The sequence below is a fragment of the Phasianus colchicus genome, chromosome 1 (genome assembly GCF_987193195.1).
Source record: "Phasianus colchicus chromosome 1, bPhaCol1.hap1.1, whole genome shotgun sequence".
Classification (NCBI taxonomy): Eukaryota; Metazoa; Chordata; class Aves; order Galliformes; family Phasianidae; genus Phasianus; species Phasianus colchicus.
Window position 1 is genome coordinate 144,813,653 of NC_143436.1, and position 17,199 is coordinate 144,830,851.

The 17,199-nt window shown below is 37.9% G+C and overlaps 1 protein-coding gene across 3 annotated transcripts in view; it reads left to right on the plus strand.

Moving 5' to 3' along the window:
* The window catches only part of NALCN (sodium leak channel, non-selective), a 208,958-nt gene that overhangs the window by 179,331 nt on the left and 12,428 nt on the right, over positions 1–17,199 (plus strand). For 2 of the 3 annotated variants that reach the window (XM_090129227.1, XM_031613736.2), the window contains exons 21-35: positions 814–905; positions 1,053–1,175; positions 2,422–2,478; positions 2,833–2,953; positions 3,048–3,179; positions 4,935–5,102; positions 6,232–6,336; positions 6,940–7,046; positions 8,819–8,939; positions 9,025–9,123; positions 11,280–11,373; positions 11,907–12,013; positions 12,404–12,478; positions 15,156–15,275; positions 16,915–16,983. In XM_090129227.1, coding sequence (XP_089985353.1) covers positions 814–905; positions 1,053–1,175; positions 2,422–2,478; positions 2,833–2,953; positions 3,048–3,179; positions 4,935–5,102; positions 6,232–6,336; positions 6,940–7,046; positions 8,819–8,939; positions 9,025–9,123; positions 11,280–11,373; positions 11,907–12,013; positions 12,404–12,478; positions 15,156–15,275; positions 16,915–16,983 — 1,590 coding nt within the window. The remainder of the gene's footprint in view (positions 1–813; positions 906–1,052; positions 1,176–2,421; positions 2,479–2,832; positions 2,954–3,047; positions 3,180–4,934; positions 5,103–6,231; positions 6,337–6,939; positions 7,047–8,818; positions 8,940–9,024; positions 9,124–11,279; positions 11,374–11,906; positions 12,014–12,403; positions 12,479–15,155; positions 15,276–16,914; positions 16,984–17,199) is intronic. The other variant, XM_090129232.1, reaches the window with a different exon arrangement.

The following is a 17,199-nucleotide window of genomic DNA, read 5'->3' on the forward strand; positions in this document are numbered from 1 at the left end:
GCTCACAGATTTTGCTGTGGTATAGTTTCATGCAGTCAAGCACATCTTCATTTCTGCAAATTTGTAATATTATGTCAAGAGAATATTTTAGTCCCGCCATTTCCAACTGTGGCAGCCATTTTCTCAATGCACTTCATATTTGAAAACAACTGCTTAAGAGGTAATTACTGAAGTACTTTGCATGACAGAAGAAACTGTGGGTAACATATGTCTTCAAGTAGACTACGTCTGATAGTAAGGGTAACACCTGACATTACCCCTTCAGAAGTGCTGCAAAGTCTCATTGAACTCTGAACAGCAATATATATTGTAATCTCCACTGGATGAGTTCAGACATTTTTCTTCACTCAGCCTCCCCTCTTCTTATGTCTGTGCAGTCACTACCTGTATGCTGTGCACAGCTCACTGTCTTCCTCTGTTTTGCCAAGCAGTACATACAGTAGATTTTAGAAACTGAAAGGATGCCTAAAGCCTTTTCTTTCTGACTCCTACTCCTTCAGTGGCGTGCATTCAATGGCGTTTGGTTACAACAACTAAGCTTATGGTATCTTTGCTTTTAATATTAACAGTTGCATTGAATAGTACTTCACACATGGCATTAAAACTGAAATTAACCTTGCTGAACATAAAATCAATCTTACTGTAGATAGAAAATACTGTACAAATATGCTTGACCGAGTTAACATGCAGTGCATTTGGAAAGAAAGGTTTTTCATTTGAATATTTCCATGTAAAATACCATATCTTGCTTTCATCTGAAACATTAAAAAACGACCCATGGACCTCATTTAAAAGAGACTGTTTTCCTTCTAGCACTCCAACACTGTGAGATACAGAAATGCACAGAGAGAAGACAGTGAGATAAAGATGATCCAAGAAAAAAAAGAACAAGCTGAAATGAAAAGGTATTTTAAAATGAGAAGTATGAATGCACACTTTTCTATATTAAATATTCTCTATATGAAAGGAAAAGCATGATGAAAAAGGATGAGAGAGATTTTTGGCAGGTATAACGCATATCACTTAATAATTTACATTCTATCTTTTAAAAGGAAAGTCCAAGAGGAGGAGCTGAGAGAGAATCACCCATATTTTGACAAACCACTTTTCATAGTTGGTCGTGAGCACAGGTTCAGGAATTTCTGCCGAGTGGTTGTAAGAGCTCGCTTTAATGCGTAAGTTTATTTTGTATCAGTTGTTGATTCAGACAGTGTTTGTTTTCATGTTCTCTGAAGCGACAGCATGGTATAAAACCACCTTCTTTTAAACCCCTGTCTATGGCTGGCACCCTTATTTTGGGGCTTAATATATGCCATCTTTCCAGCCAACTGTCTCAGACAGAGGATGACTCACAAGCTTGGAATGTGGAAGGCCTGGTTTTCAGTGCATGCTTGGCTATAGATGTCTCTCTGTATGCTTCAACAAATTACTTTTAGGTAGAAAAGGAAGGTGTATTCTGAATAAGAGTATAAGTGGCTGATCCTGGACTGTGGAGGATGCAACTTGTTCTCCTTGTATGCATCTTGCTTTCTTGCAGTTCATAAACATGAAATCTCCTCTTGCAGTAATGCCTCAAGTCAGGTCAGTCCTTTTTTCATTTAAGCTCAGTGAGGAAGTGATGGCAATTTCACATCCCAATGACTAGAGCCCTCACTTGGGATATAGGATTCTTCAGTGCAGATCCTTTCTCTGCATGATTTGTTACAAGGATTTGAAAGATATGTAAAAAGTGCCCTTAACCACTGGGACAGAGTGGATAGGATTCTTGGGTAGGATTCTCCTGCCGAAGCCATCCTGCTTTATAAAAAAAACCTTAATAATTGCTGGAGCAGGATCTTACACTGCATCACCTGGATATATGCTTATTGCATCCAGAGCATGTAAGCCCGTCTCATTGCCTAATTGCTGTTTGTATATTGTAGAGAAAGAAAGACAATTTCACAGGAAAAATCAGATGTGGGTGATACAAAATATTCATCAGAAAATGACTGAACAAGTAAAGAAAGAAATAAGGCTTGTGAAAGGAACTTTATGTCGGTTGAAGATAATGATCCAGTTTCTGAGGTAAAAGAAAAGAGCTCCTGAGAAAGCTTTTTGCAATATAAAATTCAGTAGCAAGTCACCCACAACCAAGACTTAAAATTAAGTCCGTTACAAAAGCAAGACTCAAAAAATTAATCATCCAAGGAATTGTTAGGGAAATTGTAGATAGGCCATGAAGTAATACAGCTGTTTTGACGGTATAACACAGACATCTGAAATTAAGCCATAATAACATATATATACTTGATTTCGGTCATGAATTACATTGAGGTGATAGATATATGGTATAATGATATTGGTGACAAAAATACGATGTAAATGACTATGTCTTTTCTTCTTTTTTTTTTTTTTTTTTTTTGTTTTGTTTTGTTTTTATAGTTCTAAAACAGATCCTGTTACTGGAGCTGTGAAAAATACCAAATACCATCAGCTTTAGTAAGCACAATAAAAGTAACTTTGCTCGGTCGCATAAGCCTGCAGTATAAGTGTGTGAGCACATGCGTATGTGTGCATGCACTTGCATATTTTTTTCCCAGAAACAGATTTTCTTTCCAGGGATTTTTATGGGAGAATGAATAGAAAGAGGATTTTGTTTTTAAGTCAGGCTTTTCTTCTTCCTTACTTGCTTGTAATTTCACTAGTTCTACTATGTATTTCTGTAACAATTAAATCTTTGACATTTCTCAGTTCAATTTATTTTTCATTAATAAGTGCTTAGCTGTGATGTAGCCACAATACAAATGGCGTATCAATCTTTCTGTAATAGTTATCCTTATGTGTTGTTCACAGTGACCTGCTGGGTTTGGTTACCTACCTGGACTGGGTCATGATCATTGTTACTATATGCTCCTGCATTTCCATGATGTTTGAATCCCCTTTTAGAAGAGTTATGCATGCTCCAACACTCCAGGTACTGATACTGAATATCGTTGCCTTTAATGAAGCACAGCCACCCTGTGATTCTCCACTCCCTGTTGCTAAATGTTCTCTGCTTTGATTTTCAGATTGCTGAATATGTTTTTGTAATATTCATGAGCATTGAGCTTAATCTGAAGATTATGGCAGATGGCCTGTTTTTTACACCAACAGCTGTCATTAGAGATTTTGGAGGAGTTATGGACATATTTATATATCTTGTAAGTTTTTATATTTATGGGAGTTTTCTGTAGCATTCTTAATTTTGGTATCTTTGGATAGATAAATGTTTGGAAGGGTAATAAAGTTTGGCTCAGCAACCTGATGCAAGCGCATTAGTATACTTTCTGTACAAACACAACTTTATCCACATGCAGTACTGTCAGTTATGTGTTCAGACATTTAAAAATACACAGATGTGATAAGAGCCTGATAACTTAATGTAGGTTTTAGATTATACGGTCCCTTCTAAGTGTTTATTTGTTGATCAGGTCTTATTTTCGTACTAAAGTGACCCCAGAGTGTCTGACCTCGCTTTAGCATTTTTATGCAGAGAATCATCGTTTTGTCTGTTTCTTTGTCACTCACTGCTTCCACTCCTCTTGACAGTTCTTCTGCTTTATGAAAAATGTTTAAAAGCCTCTGCCATTTGACAAAAGGACACATCTTGGTTGCTGGTTTTACTGTAGCAGAAGGCAAGCAAAACAACGTCTTTCTGTGTTGCATTTGCATCAGAAATGGTCCTAAAGAAATAAATATTTCTACTGTTTTCATTGCAGTTTCTTGCATTCCTCTTACTGTAAGAGAAGGGATTCCATTTCCTCTTCACTTACAACAATAAATACCAGCAAATGTGTCAAAAACCATTGTGCGGCATAATATAGTATGAAATATTTTATAACTGAAGAAATTACTAAGTAAAATTGCTTTGATGGGTTTAGATTAAATCTTTCAGAGATTAATCCACCAGACAGATGTGCTGCATAAAATTTGTCACAATCAATTTGTATCGAAGACTCCATTGTTACCATAAATACAAATGTGCATACTTCTGCAAAGCTCCCACTGCAGTATGCGTGATCAGTGAGTGCACCAGTCTCCTGAAATCCCTCTGCATCTTCTGCTTGTCTGAAGGAAAATTTAGGTGGTCCACCTTGTTTATTCTACACATGCTTGTGATCTTAAAGCAGTATAAAAGAAAGCCAGAAGCACTGGCGAATCTTGTTAGGATGGTTGTCTTTTAAAACAACCACTGTTGTTTTTAACAAATCAAACTACATGTTAAATCATATTTGTGGTATCAGGCTGATCCTCCATTTTTTAGACACTTACTTATTCTTTATAGCACTCTCATCTCTGTCCCTCTATAGATAACACTGGCCTTATATTTCTCAAAAATCAGAAATAATTAACAGACTTTCTAATAAATTGCCATCTGTCAAAGATTGTTCAGTTTACAAGATGTAGGTGCACTAACAAAACACTTTGAAATGCATAGTATTTGTATGGTAAAACAGCACAGTGACAATGCTATCTATACTTGTAATAAAGTACTGGGAAGAACTGGTGAGAATACTGTTAATACCTGTTCTGGATGAGAGTGTCTTGGTTTTAGGAGAGTCTCTGAAATGAGAAGAGGAGAAAGAGATTATACTGGCTGGACCAAGAAAAGAGTTCATGTCCCTACTCTGAGTCAGCCAATTTGATTTCCTCATTGAGAACTATTCTATCTGCCAAATAGAATAAAATAGATTTTAAGTCAAAGGGGAAGTCGGGCTGAAGCTGATGCCCATTAGTTAGACAATCAGACAAGGTATAGGAGATCCAAGTCCTCTTTCTAAATTAGTCATTTCTTTTTTAATCTTCCCTTTAATTTTAAGGAAGAGAAGCATTATTGATCTCCTGTGCTCTTTTTATGTCAGATAAAACTCTATAGTCTTAATTCTTCCTTGTCTTTTCTACTCTATCTCTTCAAGGTGAGTTTGATATTCCTGTGCTGGATGCCTCAGAATGTCCCTGCCAAATCTGGAGCTCAGCTCTTAATGGTGCTCCGCTGCCTCCGACCTCTTCGAATATTCAAACTGGTTCCTCAGATGAGGAAAGTTGTACGAGAGCTGTTTAGTGGCTTTAAGGAAATCTTTTTGGTATGTGCAGGTTATTTTTCTTGTTAAAAATCAAATGTAGGAGTAAGAAGATACCATTTTTCTACATTGTTTATGGTAATTTTCTCCACTGCTGTATGTTTACTTCTCACAGTAGCTGCAGATGACCACAGAGAAATTTAAAAATCAGGAACTCATTTTCATTTATACTAAATAACACCACTATAATCATTCTTTTTTCAATGGTACTGTTTTTTTCAGCAGTATTATTTTTTCCGGTCTATATTTGGCCACAATTATATAAAAAAGACTACTGAACGAAAATCTGCCCTTTATTCACTGTGCTGATTGAGAAAAGAAGGTGAAAATTAGGATATGGCAGCTCTTCAAGAAAAGAAGTCAAACTGATTTCTGAGCCAAAAATCTCTGTCTCCAAATTTTTTGAAAGGCAAGCAGAAACAATACAGCTGCTGGATCTCAAGACTATGTCATTGCTGTTTTTATAATAATCCAAATACTAATCAATATGCACTTATAGTAATAGTAACAATAATAACAGAGTCTGTGATTGCCTGTTCAGAATAAAATCCATTGTCTTGGGACCCAACTTTCCCTAACTGATATGTGTCATTCCAGAACAGACTGCTGTGTTTAGATCAGGTTGTTATAAAAATATAAGCTCCCATATATTTGCAATCTGTTAGTAGCAGAGCAAGGACAAAAAGTTTAAATCTAGTTAGCATTTCATAGGTGATGTATCCTCTTAAAAACATTTGCATCATTATTTGCTCATGCATGACTTTATTGTATCTATCCTGGAACTAACTATCTAACAATGACTTACTCGGATTAATTAGTAAAGCCTGATTCAGCAAAGCAAAAGATGCACATATTTTAAGTACTTGAAGATTTCTCTATAAAGCAAATGGAAATTCTTCTCTGTGCAGAATTTAGCTAGATACTACTCAGCACAAAAAAAAAATTTTGATCCTTATCTATAATTCTTAGATGTTATATTAATAATGTTAATCACACAACATCTGGTTTCTGGATAAGAATTTAAAGTAACATCATGAAAGCCTTATCTGAAGGCTTGTGCAATGAAATGATCCTCTCTGCATTGTGCAGAAGGATCTGACCCCCTTTCTCAAGTCTAATTTCATCTTCACAGGTTTCTATTCTTTTGCTGACATTAATGCTTGTTTTTGCAAGCTTTGGAGTGCAGCTATTTGCTGGAAAACTGGCTAAATGCAACGATCCTCACATCATCTCTAGGGTAAGAACTGCATTCCTGCTTCAAAATAACGGTATGCTGTGCCATTTCAGCCTGCTAAGGAAAACAAGTGGGGCAATCACAACTTTCATATGAGTGATGGAGATCTTGGGCACTTTCATTTTCAGATGCAGGATAAGACTGGGAAGGGTATTAAAGGAATGAGTGAATGAGGATAAGACTGGGTTTTCACATCAAAAAGGAAAGCAATTCCAGATGTAGGGGATGTCTGAAAAAGTTCTGAAATTCATTCAAATGCCCTACATCACATGGAATTAACCATGACACCTTTGCATTCTTAAGGAGAAATATCATCATCACGTAAAGAATTCAGTGGCCTTTAGGAAAGAGGTGAAAGGCTAGAGAGTTTTGCAACATGATGAGCACTCTCAATCCTGGGAGAAGGAAGGTGTTGGTTTTTTTTAATTATTCCTAACCTGCATTTTACTTTGTATAAAGGACCATGACTATTAACTCTAGACCGGTGAATAACTCATCGTTTCCATTTATGTTGTTTTCCTGTTACGGCAAGTGCACTCTTTATACTGGCATTCTAACCTCTTGTCTAGACCATTAATTAATCTCAAGCTGTTTGTTTTACTGTAGGAAGATTGTCATGGCATCTTCAGAATAAATGTAAGTGTTTCCAAAAATCTCAATTTAAAGCTAAGACCCGGAGAGAAAAAGCCTGGATTTTGGGTGCCACGAGTCTGGTGAGTTGCTACACTTTGACCTGTCTTTCTTCAAACACTCAGTTGTTGATGTGGAATATGTCTCCAGTCTCATGACATTTTACTGCTGGTGGAGGGGTTTTAGTGTATGTAAGTAATACTAAGTACAGGTAAGAATTCTGGTATATTTAGTAATAAGTCAGGCATATGAAATTTTACCAGTGTTAGCCTGATGTTCTATTCATAAAACAGAAAGAAAAAAGATGGTTAGTGAATCCAGGATTTAGACATATGATTACTGGTTTGAAGCAAGATTGTAACTTCAGTATAGTTGGTGATGCTATTAAGACACAGGAAGCTATTTCTTAATAACAGAACCTATGAATGAATAGGAAAATCTGTGAAGAAAAATAAACATGCCTATAAATAGTTGCTAAAACTAGTGAACAAATCATACCTAAAACCTTTTCTATGGCCCTCTGTTACACCATCCCAACTACCTCTTCTGTCCCTTGTAGGAAATGCTCATGGTCTATCTGGCAGAGTAGTGCAGTAATAATTATTTAAGAGCTAATAATATATTTATGATTAATATTCTGATAAAGTATTTTAATATTTTGTAACACCTGAACAAGCAAAAAAAAACCCTCTTTAATTGTTTATATTTTAAGTTGGCTGACATTTTGCAAAATCAGCTAAACAGTAACAATCACTTTAATTGACTGTCTGTGTGGGCAAAGAAAATACCAGCAGTGACAGATTCAGATACATCCTACCAACAAAATAATATGCTGTGATTTAAGCAGTGAAACTCTGGCATCTGCAGAAGTCTGATTCTGTATGCTTCAGACAAATTCTTCCTCAAGTAAGCAAATTCATTCCACTTTAGCTTGATCCAGAAATAAGCAAAAATTGTCTTCATCAGCATAACTGTAAGCTTTGGGGAATGTTTTGTTATTATAGAAAAATATTTTACCTCAAGGACATTTGTGCCACCTGTTGGCTGTGTCTGGCCAAATTTTTATGAGATTAACAACACATACGGGCCACAATAAATGAGAATAAGATACGTAAAAACAAGTATGAAGCAGCATCTGAGAGCTCTATTTTTCAGTGACTGTTCAGATTTTCAGAATGACCCACCACTCATCAATTCTTCTGGAGTCCAACTATTTCCCTGTATAAGTTGTTGAAAATTAGTTAGGTCTCAGACTGCAGAGACCTAGCTCAAAGAATGTACTTTTAACACTCAGCTGGGATCTGAAATGATAGAAGAAATCAGAGTGTATGGTATTGGAAAGCCAAGATGTGATTTCCTCTCATTAAGTTTTGCTTTACACCATGGTGATAATGAAATAATGAATAATATTGCTAAGTGCTCTCATTGATTTAGAAGTATGAGTCATTTACATGGCTTTGAGCTTGATCTTCTCCAGGTAAGTTTATGAGAATGTGACGAATGACATCAGATGCATTTTTTCATAAATGTTGTTGTTCATTAACAAAAATGTTGTTGTTCATTAACAAAAACACTTAGATGTAGCAACATGTTATACATTAATTATTTTAATTACTGTGAATCAGATTATGAATACAGAAATGAAACATATATAAGGATCAAGAAAAATAAAGTTATCCATATTTATTGCTGTAGCTCTTGTTGTCTTATTTCTTGAGACGACTTTTATATATTTGAGAGACTGTCTTTAGCACCAACTTCACAAGATGTTTAAATGTTAGACTATAAAAAATAAGGATAGCAAGTAGAACGGCCTCATTACTGGAGTTTACCCCTATTTGTATTTTCATTTCAGGGCGAATCCTCGGAATTTTAATTTTGATAATGTGGGAAATGCAATGCTGGCACTATTTGAAGTTCTTTCATTAAAAGGATGGGTGGAAGTCAGAGATGTTATTATTCATCGTGTCGGGCCGGTAAGAAAACACAGCAGAGTTTTTGAATTTTGCAACATGTACTTTGATTTGTTTTAACAATTAATCATGTTTTCCTTCTGTGCAGATCCATGGAATCTATATTCATGTGTTTGTATTCCTTGGCTGCATGATTGGGCTGACTCTTTTTGTTGGAGTTGTCATTGCTAACTTCAATGAAAACAAGGTACTGAGTGAGGTGGTTTATCATGTATGGAACTGGCTCTGTAATACAATAACATACACTGTTGTTACATCTGGTGTTGTAGGACTGTCTTTATGACAAACTTAGAGGTCTTACTTTCTGCAATCCTGCAAGTATGTCCTCAGACATACCTGATCCATACTTGCTGCAAAACTCATGCCTGAGATGATAGCAGTCTCTTACACACTCATCCAAATCTCTCTAGTGTAGCCATGTTGACAGTTGGAGACTGAACCTAAAGTACACAGTATTTACAGATGCTCCAGAGTCTGCTGTTTCAATTTGGTGTAGGTAAACATGCAGTGGCTGGTAAAAAGGCATGTGATGGTTGTATGTGCTACAGTTAAGCTGAGGAAACTGGGATTGTTTAGTCTGAAAAAGAGGAGGATCAGGAGAGATCTTATCACTCTCTACAATAACCTGAAAGGATGCTGTGGCGAGGTGAAGGTCAGCCTCTTCTCCCATGTAGCTAGTGATAGGATGAGAGGGAATGGCTTCAAGTGCGAGAGGTGGTTCAGGTTAGGAAAAATTTCTTCTCTGAAAGGGTGGTCAGGTGCTGGAACAGGTTGCTCAGGAAGGTGGTTGAGTCACTGTCTGTGGAGGTGTTCAAGAAACGTTTAGATGTTGTACTAAGGGATATGGTTCAGTGTGGAAAATGGTGGTAAGTGGACAGTTGGACTGGATGATCTTGGAGGTCTTTTTCAACCATGGTGATTCTGTGACTCTATGTAAATTGTAGGAGTCTCAGCCCTAGAGATGGTGGACTGGAAGAACTACAAGGGACTCTGGTCTGGGTCCAGCAATCCCATTATCATGGCCCAGTGCACTCCATAGTCCCTCTGTTGCACAGCCCCAAGCATCTCTTGCTCCAGCTCCTGAGCATCATGTGTTCAGACATGATTAACTCAAATTTCTGATGGTTTTGAACTGAAGTCAAAATGCAAGTACAACTGCTCCAGCAGTAGCCCCACTGCTGGAGCCCCACTCACAGACCCAGCTGTACCTTATTACTCTTAGTAATGATTCAGCTGTTGGACTGGTAGTTTTTGATAAACAGATCATCTTGGCAACACCATTAATACAGTTCCACTTTTTTTGTTACTTTTTGTCTTCTTTTTAATGAAAACTCTCCAAAAATGTGAAACAGACTCACTCATGTGGATAAATGAGTTGCCTTTTTAATTTAAGCTTTTCTAAATGATACGGTTTTAAACATGACTAATAGGCATCCCAGTATCTGCTGCTTTGTCTGTGTCATGTTTCAAAGTACCTAAAGTGACATCTGAGGATGCAGCTCCACAAAAAGATTATATCCACCTCTGAGGGAGCTTTACTGACCTTATTAGCAGCACAGCCAGCTGCAGGTCCACCACCAACACAGGACAACCATGTGTCCAGGCAAAAGAGTTGTAACAGTCAATCTGAGAAGATCTCTCTTGTGCCTACAATTCCATACTGCTTTTGTGAAATTTTACAGTCCTCTGAAGTGATGAGAGTCCAATTTTGTTTCAGGGGTCACTCTGAATGATGTTGAATTCTGCTTTGGGCTTGGCTTTTCTTCTTTTTTTCATATCATTACCATCTAACATCACCACCTTGAAGTTGTGTCTCCACCTCTTCTAGCTCTTCGTATGTGGAGAACTCTTGTAGATTCACAGCATACTGTTATTTTATTTCAATTACTCTCCAAACAGAAGAGCTGTGGAGAGCTGCAGTAGGCTCCTAAAGGGCTTGCTCCCTGAGAAACTCCAGCAGCACTGATGAGCCACAGGATTTTCTGCAGCAAAGTCCAGACAAAATCGACCTCTCTTTAAAACAGTGCTTCCTGGCATATGATGTTCAGTCAAATGGAAGGCCTCCTGCAGTGCCTCACTGCTTGCACTGGGTTGCTGCTACAAAGAGCAACAACTGTGCCTGCTGGGTTGAGTCCCAGAAGCTGGCAGCTAATGCATCCAGAAATCCTCTTGAGTGCAGGTAGATACTTTGACTCCTTTCTCCAAGCAGCCTGTTATTTAAGGAGGGCTGAATATGTAACTTCATTTCAGACACCAAAGAGAATGTTGTTTTCATGTTTACAGCATTAAACGTTCTCACTTTTATATGACAAAAAATTTATACGCTTCTCTTTGCTTGTTAAGGGGACAGCTTTACTGACTGTAGATCAGAGACGATGGGAAGATCTGAAAAGCAGACTGAAGATAGCACAACCTCTTCATCTCCCACCTCGTCCAGGTATCAAAGATATTTTGATTTCATTCATGTTGAGCTCCAGTGTTCGTAATTCCCCAGGAGTCTGAGATTCAAATTAAAATTGTAATCGTGAGGCCACTAGGAGGTTGCGCATAAGTTAATGTGGAAACAGGCTTCAACTACATCTCTCTGCATAAGGCTGTTCAAATCAACCCAAAAAAGGTTGCACTTCGATGGTTTTAGGATAAGCCTTAATGAAAAAACGAATTCTTAAATGAAATATGTTTGCAGTTGGCTTTTAATGATATGAATGGAATGTATTAACCTGACAGCAGCTGAATGGTGTGCTAGCCCTACAAGTACCAAAGCCTTCATGCAACACTGGTGTTGGGTATTTCAAATTATATTTTCAGAAGTCCTATTTGATATGGGAAGTTGTAGGAGAAAATTAGAAATGTATTTCAAAACTGGTCAAGGATTATGTTGCCACTAATGAACATGGAAAATAAGTCAAGAAATAGAAAAAAGTACTGCTGTGAATTTTAACTCTCTTCCTCTACCTTGTACTTTTTCAGATAATGATGGCTTTAGAGCTAAGATGTATGATATAACTCAACATCCATTTTTTAAGAGAACTATTGCTGTACTTGTTCTGGCCCAGTCTGTGTTGTTATCAGTTAAGGTAATTGTGTTTCTTTGAGCATTTTATTATATTCTTACAGCATGCGTTACACATTTCCCAATACCAATTAACGATCAATTGAGCCATTACTGTGATGAATATAGTGAAACATGATTGCTAGGTACAGTTGGCATAGGTCACAGTAGATTAATTGTAATTTGTGGAGCTGAGTCAATTTCTGCCTTTTTGTGGTCTGGTCTACTAATTTTAATTTCCAGTTAAGCTGTAAATCCATGAGAGGAGAATACATCACAACGCCATTCCTATCTGAATATATATTAAAGTGAAATCTATTCATTAATAAATATTTTAATAAAAGTAAGCACTGAATAGGCATTCATTTCTGCTTAACATCTACTCTTCTATGAGCGGATTTTGTTTGTATTTCAGTGGGATGCTGCAGATCCAGTGACTGTTCCTTTAGCAACAATGTCTGTTGTTTTCACCTTCATTTTTGTCCTCGAGGTAAAGTAATGTATTTTATAACTTCTTGAGATTAAGAACAGTATGTATATATTCTATTTTGGCTTTAGGAATGCTGTCTTGTTCTTCACTGGTTTTTATTTCAATACATGCACACTTGGGATTCTTCTTGTTAGCCTTGAAACACATATTGTAGAAGTAAACTTTTCATTTATTATAGTCATACAGCTCTGCTATCTTGAGCCTGAGGCCTTTTGTATATACACACTCAACTCTGATCATTTCAGCTTGTATTTTTGGTGAACCCAGTGAAAGCTTTTATTTTTATTGGTTTTAGAACATCTCAAATTCATTCTGTACAATACAATACCTGTCTGACAGAGTTCTTGTTTGATTTTATCTTGCCCAGACCTTTGGGATGGGGCATTGTTAACCCTCACTATTCTGTAGCTGTGACATCATCATACCACTCACAGCTGTTGGTATGATTTCATTGTAATACCTTTCAATAAGCTATGTCAAATATCAGCATTGTCTGTCTTTTATTGAATAGATTTGAATCCTGTGTGGTAAGTGAAAAATGTGTCATCACAATCGACTCTGCAACTGTAAATAACCTGTTTTCATAATCTAAGGACTTAAACACATTTTAAATTCTGTAATTCTTTTTATTATTATTATTATTTTTTCTGTATAATGATATCCATAGTGTAACAAAGCACATTAAAGAAGATTCTTCTTCTGTGGATAGGTTAGTACAGAATTCTAAGTTTGTTGTTGAGTATTTTTTCTTTTCAGTCACTGCTGAATAGCTGATACTGACCACTATCATAGACAGGATAGTGAACTAGATTTCCCACCACTCTAATCCAATATGACAGTTCCTATGTTCCAGTGATAGGTTTTGCCAGCAGTGATGAATAGGAAATGAAGCGAATACCTTGTAGCAGCTGTAGATAGAATATGCCCATGTTGTTACTTCTTTTTCCTCTACCCAGGAGAAATCAGTGTCTCTTGAGAGATTCAACAAACATGGAAAAGTTTGATTTGTATCATACGCAGACTGGTTTTAATTTACCCAGTAACTATGTCTTCAGAAATACTTTTTCTTCTGAACTGCCAAGGGAAACAAATACACTTCTAGATTTTAAAAGGGACTTTGCCAGAGCCAGGACTGCCTCAACAGGCAAGCTATCACATTGTGAGTGCACTCAGTTCATGGAATTAGAAAGCAGCTTTGTGCCTCGAATCTTCCCTAATGCAGCAGAGTGATGTTATGGGGTCTGCTGTGCACAATGCATTGTCTGTTACCACTATGGACTTAATTCTTGAGGAAGGCCAAACCTTTCTGCCTTCTTAATGGCCCCGTGTCCAGTTTAAGGAGTACTGATTCTGGCCTAAACCTTTGTGTATGTGGTATAGAAGAATAGGAAGAACTTAAGAGATCTCACTTCTGTTGCAGAACTGATGATCACAGAGTAAAGTGATATGTGATTTTTTTATTTGCATGCAGTGGTATTCAGGTCAAGATTATAAACATCTGAATGTAGGTGAGGTGGGTGTTCTGTCTGTAACTCTAATCAGGTGGGATGTGGAGTGATAGGCATCAACAAGAGCTGTTCTGGTATCTTAGCTGACCTCCTCTTACAACCCTGAGCTGCTACAGCAGAGTAAGGATGTTTGGAAGTGATGTGTTATCTCTGCCAGCCCCTTTCTCTGATATGCCAGGGCACCTCAGCTAACTGGAGAGAAGTGAGGCAAGACACCCTTAGTTACTACTTCAAATACTAGTTAGAGGTTGAGAGGCTCTATTTTTTATTCTGTAATCAGGCTTCAGAAAATATTCTACTGAAGAAAACTAATTGGAAAATCAGATTGTTGCCATAGCCTACTGTCCCTTTATATACAGTTTGTTTTGCAGAAGTTTAAAGAATACTGCAAAGTGGCAGCATTTCAAGCTGGGATGGAAAAAAAAATCATGTAATGAATGCCTGACAGTTTTTCCCTTTATACAGCAACACTTCAATTTCTTCAATGTTTGATGTGAATTGAGTACAAGAAACGCTCTGGTATCCCCTCTGCCTGCATCACCCCACCTCAGTGTCTGTTACTTCTGACTTTCCTAACAGTATCTATTCTTAAGCTTCATGCCTGCACTTCTGTTACCTATTTTGGAAATGTCAAGCACTTTTGCTGCAGTTTTTACTGGGAACATTGTGAAATGTACTGCCTTTACTGTTTGCTGCGGTTTTTACCAGGAACACTGTGAAATGTACTGCCTTTACTGTTCTTAGTTTCCTTTTCTATACACTTCTGAGTACAGATGGTGCTGGGTACAGATCATTCCTTAAAGAAATGAATATTTGCAATATGGGAATGCTTTTTAATTAATTTGATATACAGGAGCTGCAGAACACAACTATACTCTTGAGTTCACGTATGCTTTTGTGAATTTAGCAGCTTTTATGGACAGCTATATAGCATACTACCACCTCCTTTAGCTACATATTATCAGTGTAATCATTTTTAACTTCATAACTCGCTTAACTGCAAGAAGTCTTAAACCTACTTTCACCTCAGCAATTTATACATTGAACATTCTGTCTGGGATGTTCAGCTGCACTCCTTTGGTACTCCATCAGAAATTTCAGAGGATGGAAGAAGTCCCTATAGTAAAAAATAATAATTCTGAAATGGAAAATTTATTTTTAATCTGTAGGTCACAATGAAGATTATTGCCATGTCACCTTCTGGCTTCTGGCAAAGCAGAAGAAATCGATATGATCTCTTAGTGACATCTCTTGGAGTTATATGGGTGATACTTCACTTTGCCTTGCTGGTGAGATTTTAAAAATGCAGTTCCAGTGTGTAAATTTAATTTCACCTGTTAAGCACCAGCAGTAGGATCACTACTACCCTACATCCAGATAAACCCTTGCTTGTTCAGTAAGTGTAAGGCTGAAATACAAATGAAACTGTATGCTGCTCTTGCAGCTCAGAAAGCAAATGGTATCCTGGGCTCCATCAGAAGAGGGGTGGCCAGCAGAAACAGGGAGGTGATTGTCCCCCTCTACTCTGCTCTTGTGAGGCCCCATCTGGAGTACTGCGTCCAGACCTGGAGCCCCCAGTACAAGAAAGACAGGGAGCTGTTGGAGAGGGTCCAGAGGAGAGCCACAAAGATGATCAGGGGACTGGAGCACCTCCCCTGTAAAGAAGGCTGAGGGAGCTGGGCTTGTTCAGCCTGGAGAAAAGAAGGCTGCGGGGTGACCTCATTGCAGCCTTTCAGTACCTAAAGGGAGCCTACAAACAGGAAGGGAATCAACTCTTTGAAAGGTTAGATAATGGCAGGACAAGGGGAAATGGTTTTAAGTTGAGGGAGGGAAGATTTAGGTTGGATGTCAGGGGAAATTCTTTACAGAGGGAGTGGTGAGGTACTGGAACAGGCTGCCCAGAGAGGTTGTGGATGCCCCATCCCTGGAGATGTTCAAGGCCAGATTGGATGGGGCCCTGGGCAGCCTGATCTAGTATTTAAGGGGGAGGTTGGTGGCCCTGCGTGTGGCAGGGGTTGGAGATTCATGATCCTTGAGGTCCCTTCCAACCCTGGCCATTCTGTGATTCTGTGACACAAATGAACCTTGTTTCTAAGAATAAGAAATCCTTCTCTTGGACACTGAAGTAAGAAAATCATCTGACTGGTATGAGGTAGGGTCTGTAAGTATGGTAGAAAATTGAAGTCTTTAGACGGAATGTGAATGAGAAAAGGAAGTAACCTGAAAAGACTAAGAGCTCTTGCCAGCAGGAGTCTCATAAGGAGCAAGTAGGAGACAGCGCACAAAATCTAGATAGGTGCAAAAGACTGAAAGAAGGCATAGGGTGAAAACTACTGAACAGTGCTATCTGTCCCAAACCCAGCAGTGATTCTAGTCTGATATTGATTAAGAAGACAGAAGACATGCTTCATGGAGGAGAGGGGAAGAAATGTTTTTTAAAGTTTGCTGCAATGTTGGCTCCCTTATTTATGAAGGGAGTAGAAGGGATTGTTGACGCCTGTCACTAATTGCCAACTGCTGAAGTCACCTCCCTGTAATGACTGGGGTTTCTCTCTTGCCCCAAGCTTCTTTGGTGGAAACCCTGTTTTGTGTCGCTAGTCCTTTTGTTCTGGCATCCTCACTTTACTCCCTGCTGCTGAGTAGTTATAAAGGCCTGAGGAGTTTCTTTAGGCATGCAGCTGCCTAGACAAGTAGACCAGGGCAGCTGGGTGTCATTATAGCCAATCTAATAAAGGACCGGATGTCTTTTTAGTTAGATATGTGTAGACTCTGGGTCAGTGTTTTCGAAGTGGTAGAGCATCTTCAGTTATTTTTGTACTGCCCCATTGTTCTTATTGAAATAGTGTTGCTACTAGTTTGTGTATGGTGACTGCCTTATTTTCCAGGAGATCAGCATGGGATAGTTATGTATTCATGTTTCTGTTCCAGAATGCATACACATACATGATGGGGGCATGTGTAATTGTCTTCAGATTTTTCTCTATTTGTGGAAAGCATGTAAGTATAAGTTCAGAACTACAACCATTGCAATGTTCATATATAGACTAAAAGAGTAGTTGCTATTCATCTCTAGTGCACATTCTATAAGCCTCCATCTTATATGCCAAAAAGAGACTTCAAGCAGCAGTCTCTAATTTTACATGCTGTCTTTAAAATGTCAGGGGTTTTATGTACATTATATAATAACAAAACATTGCAATTACTGGAACAGCT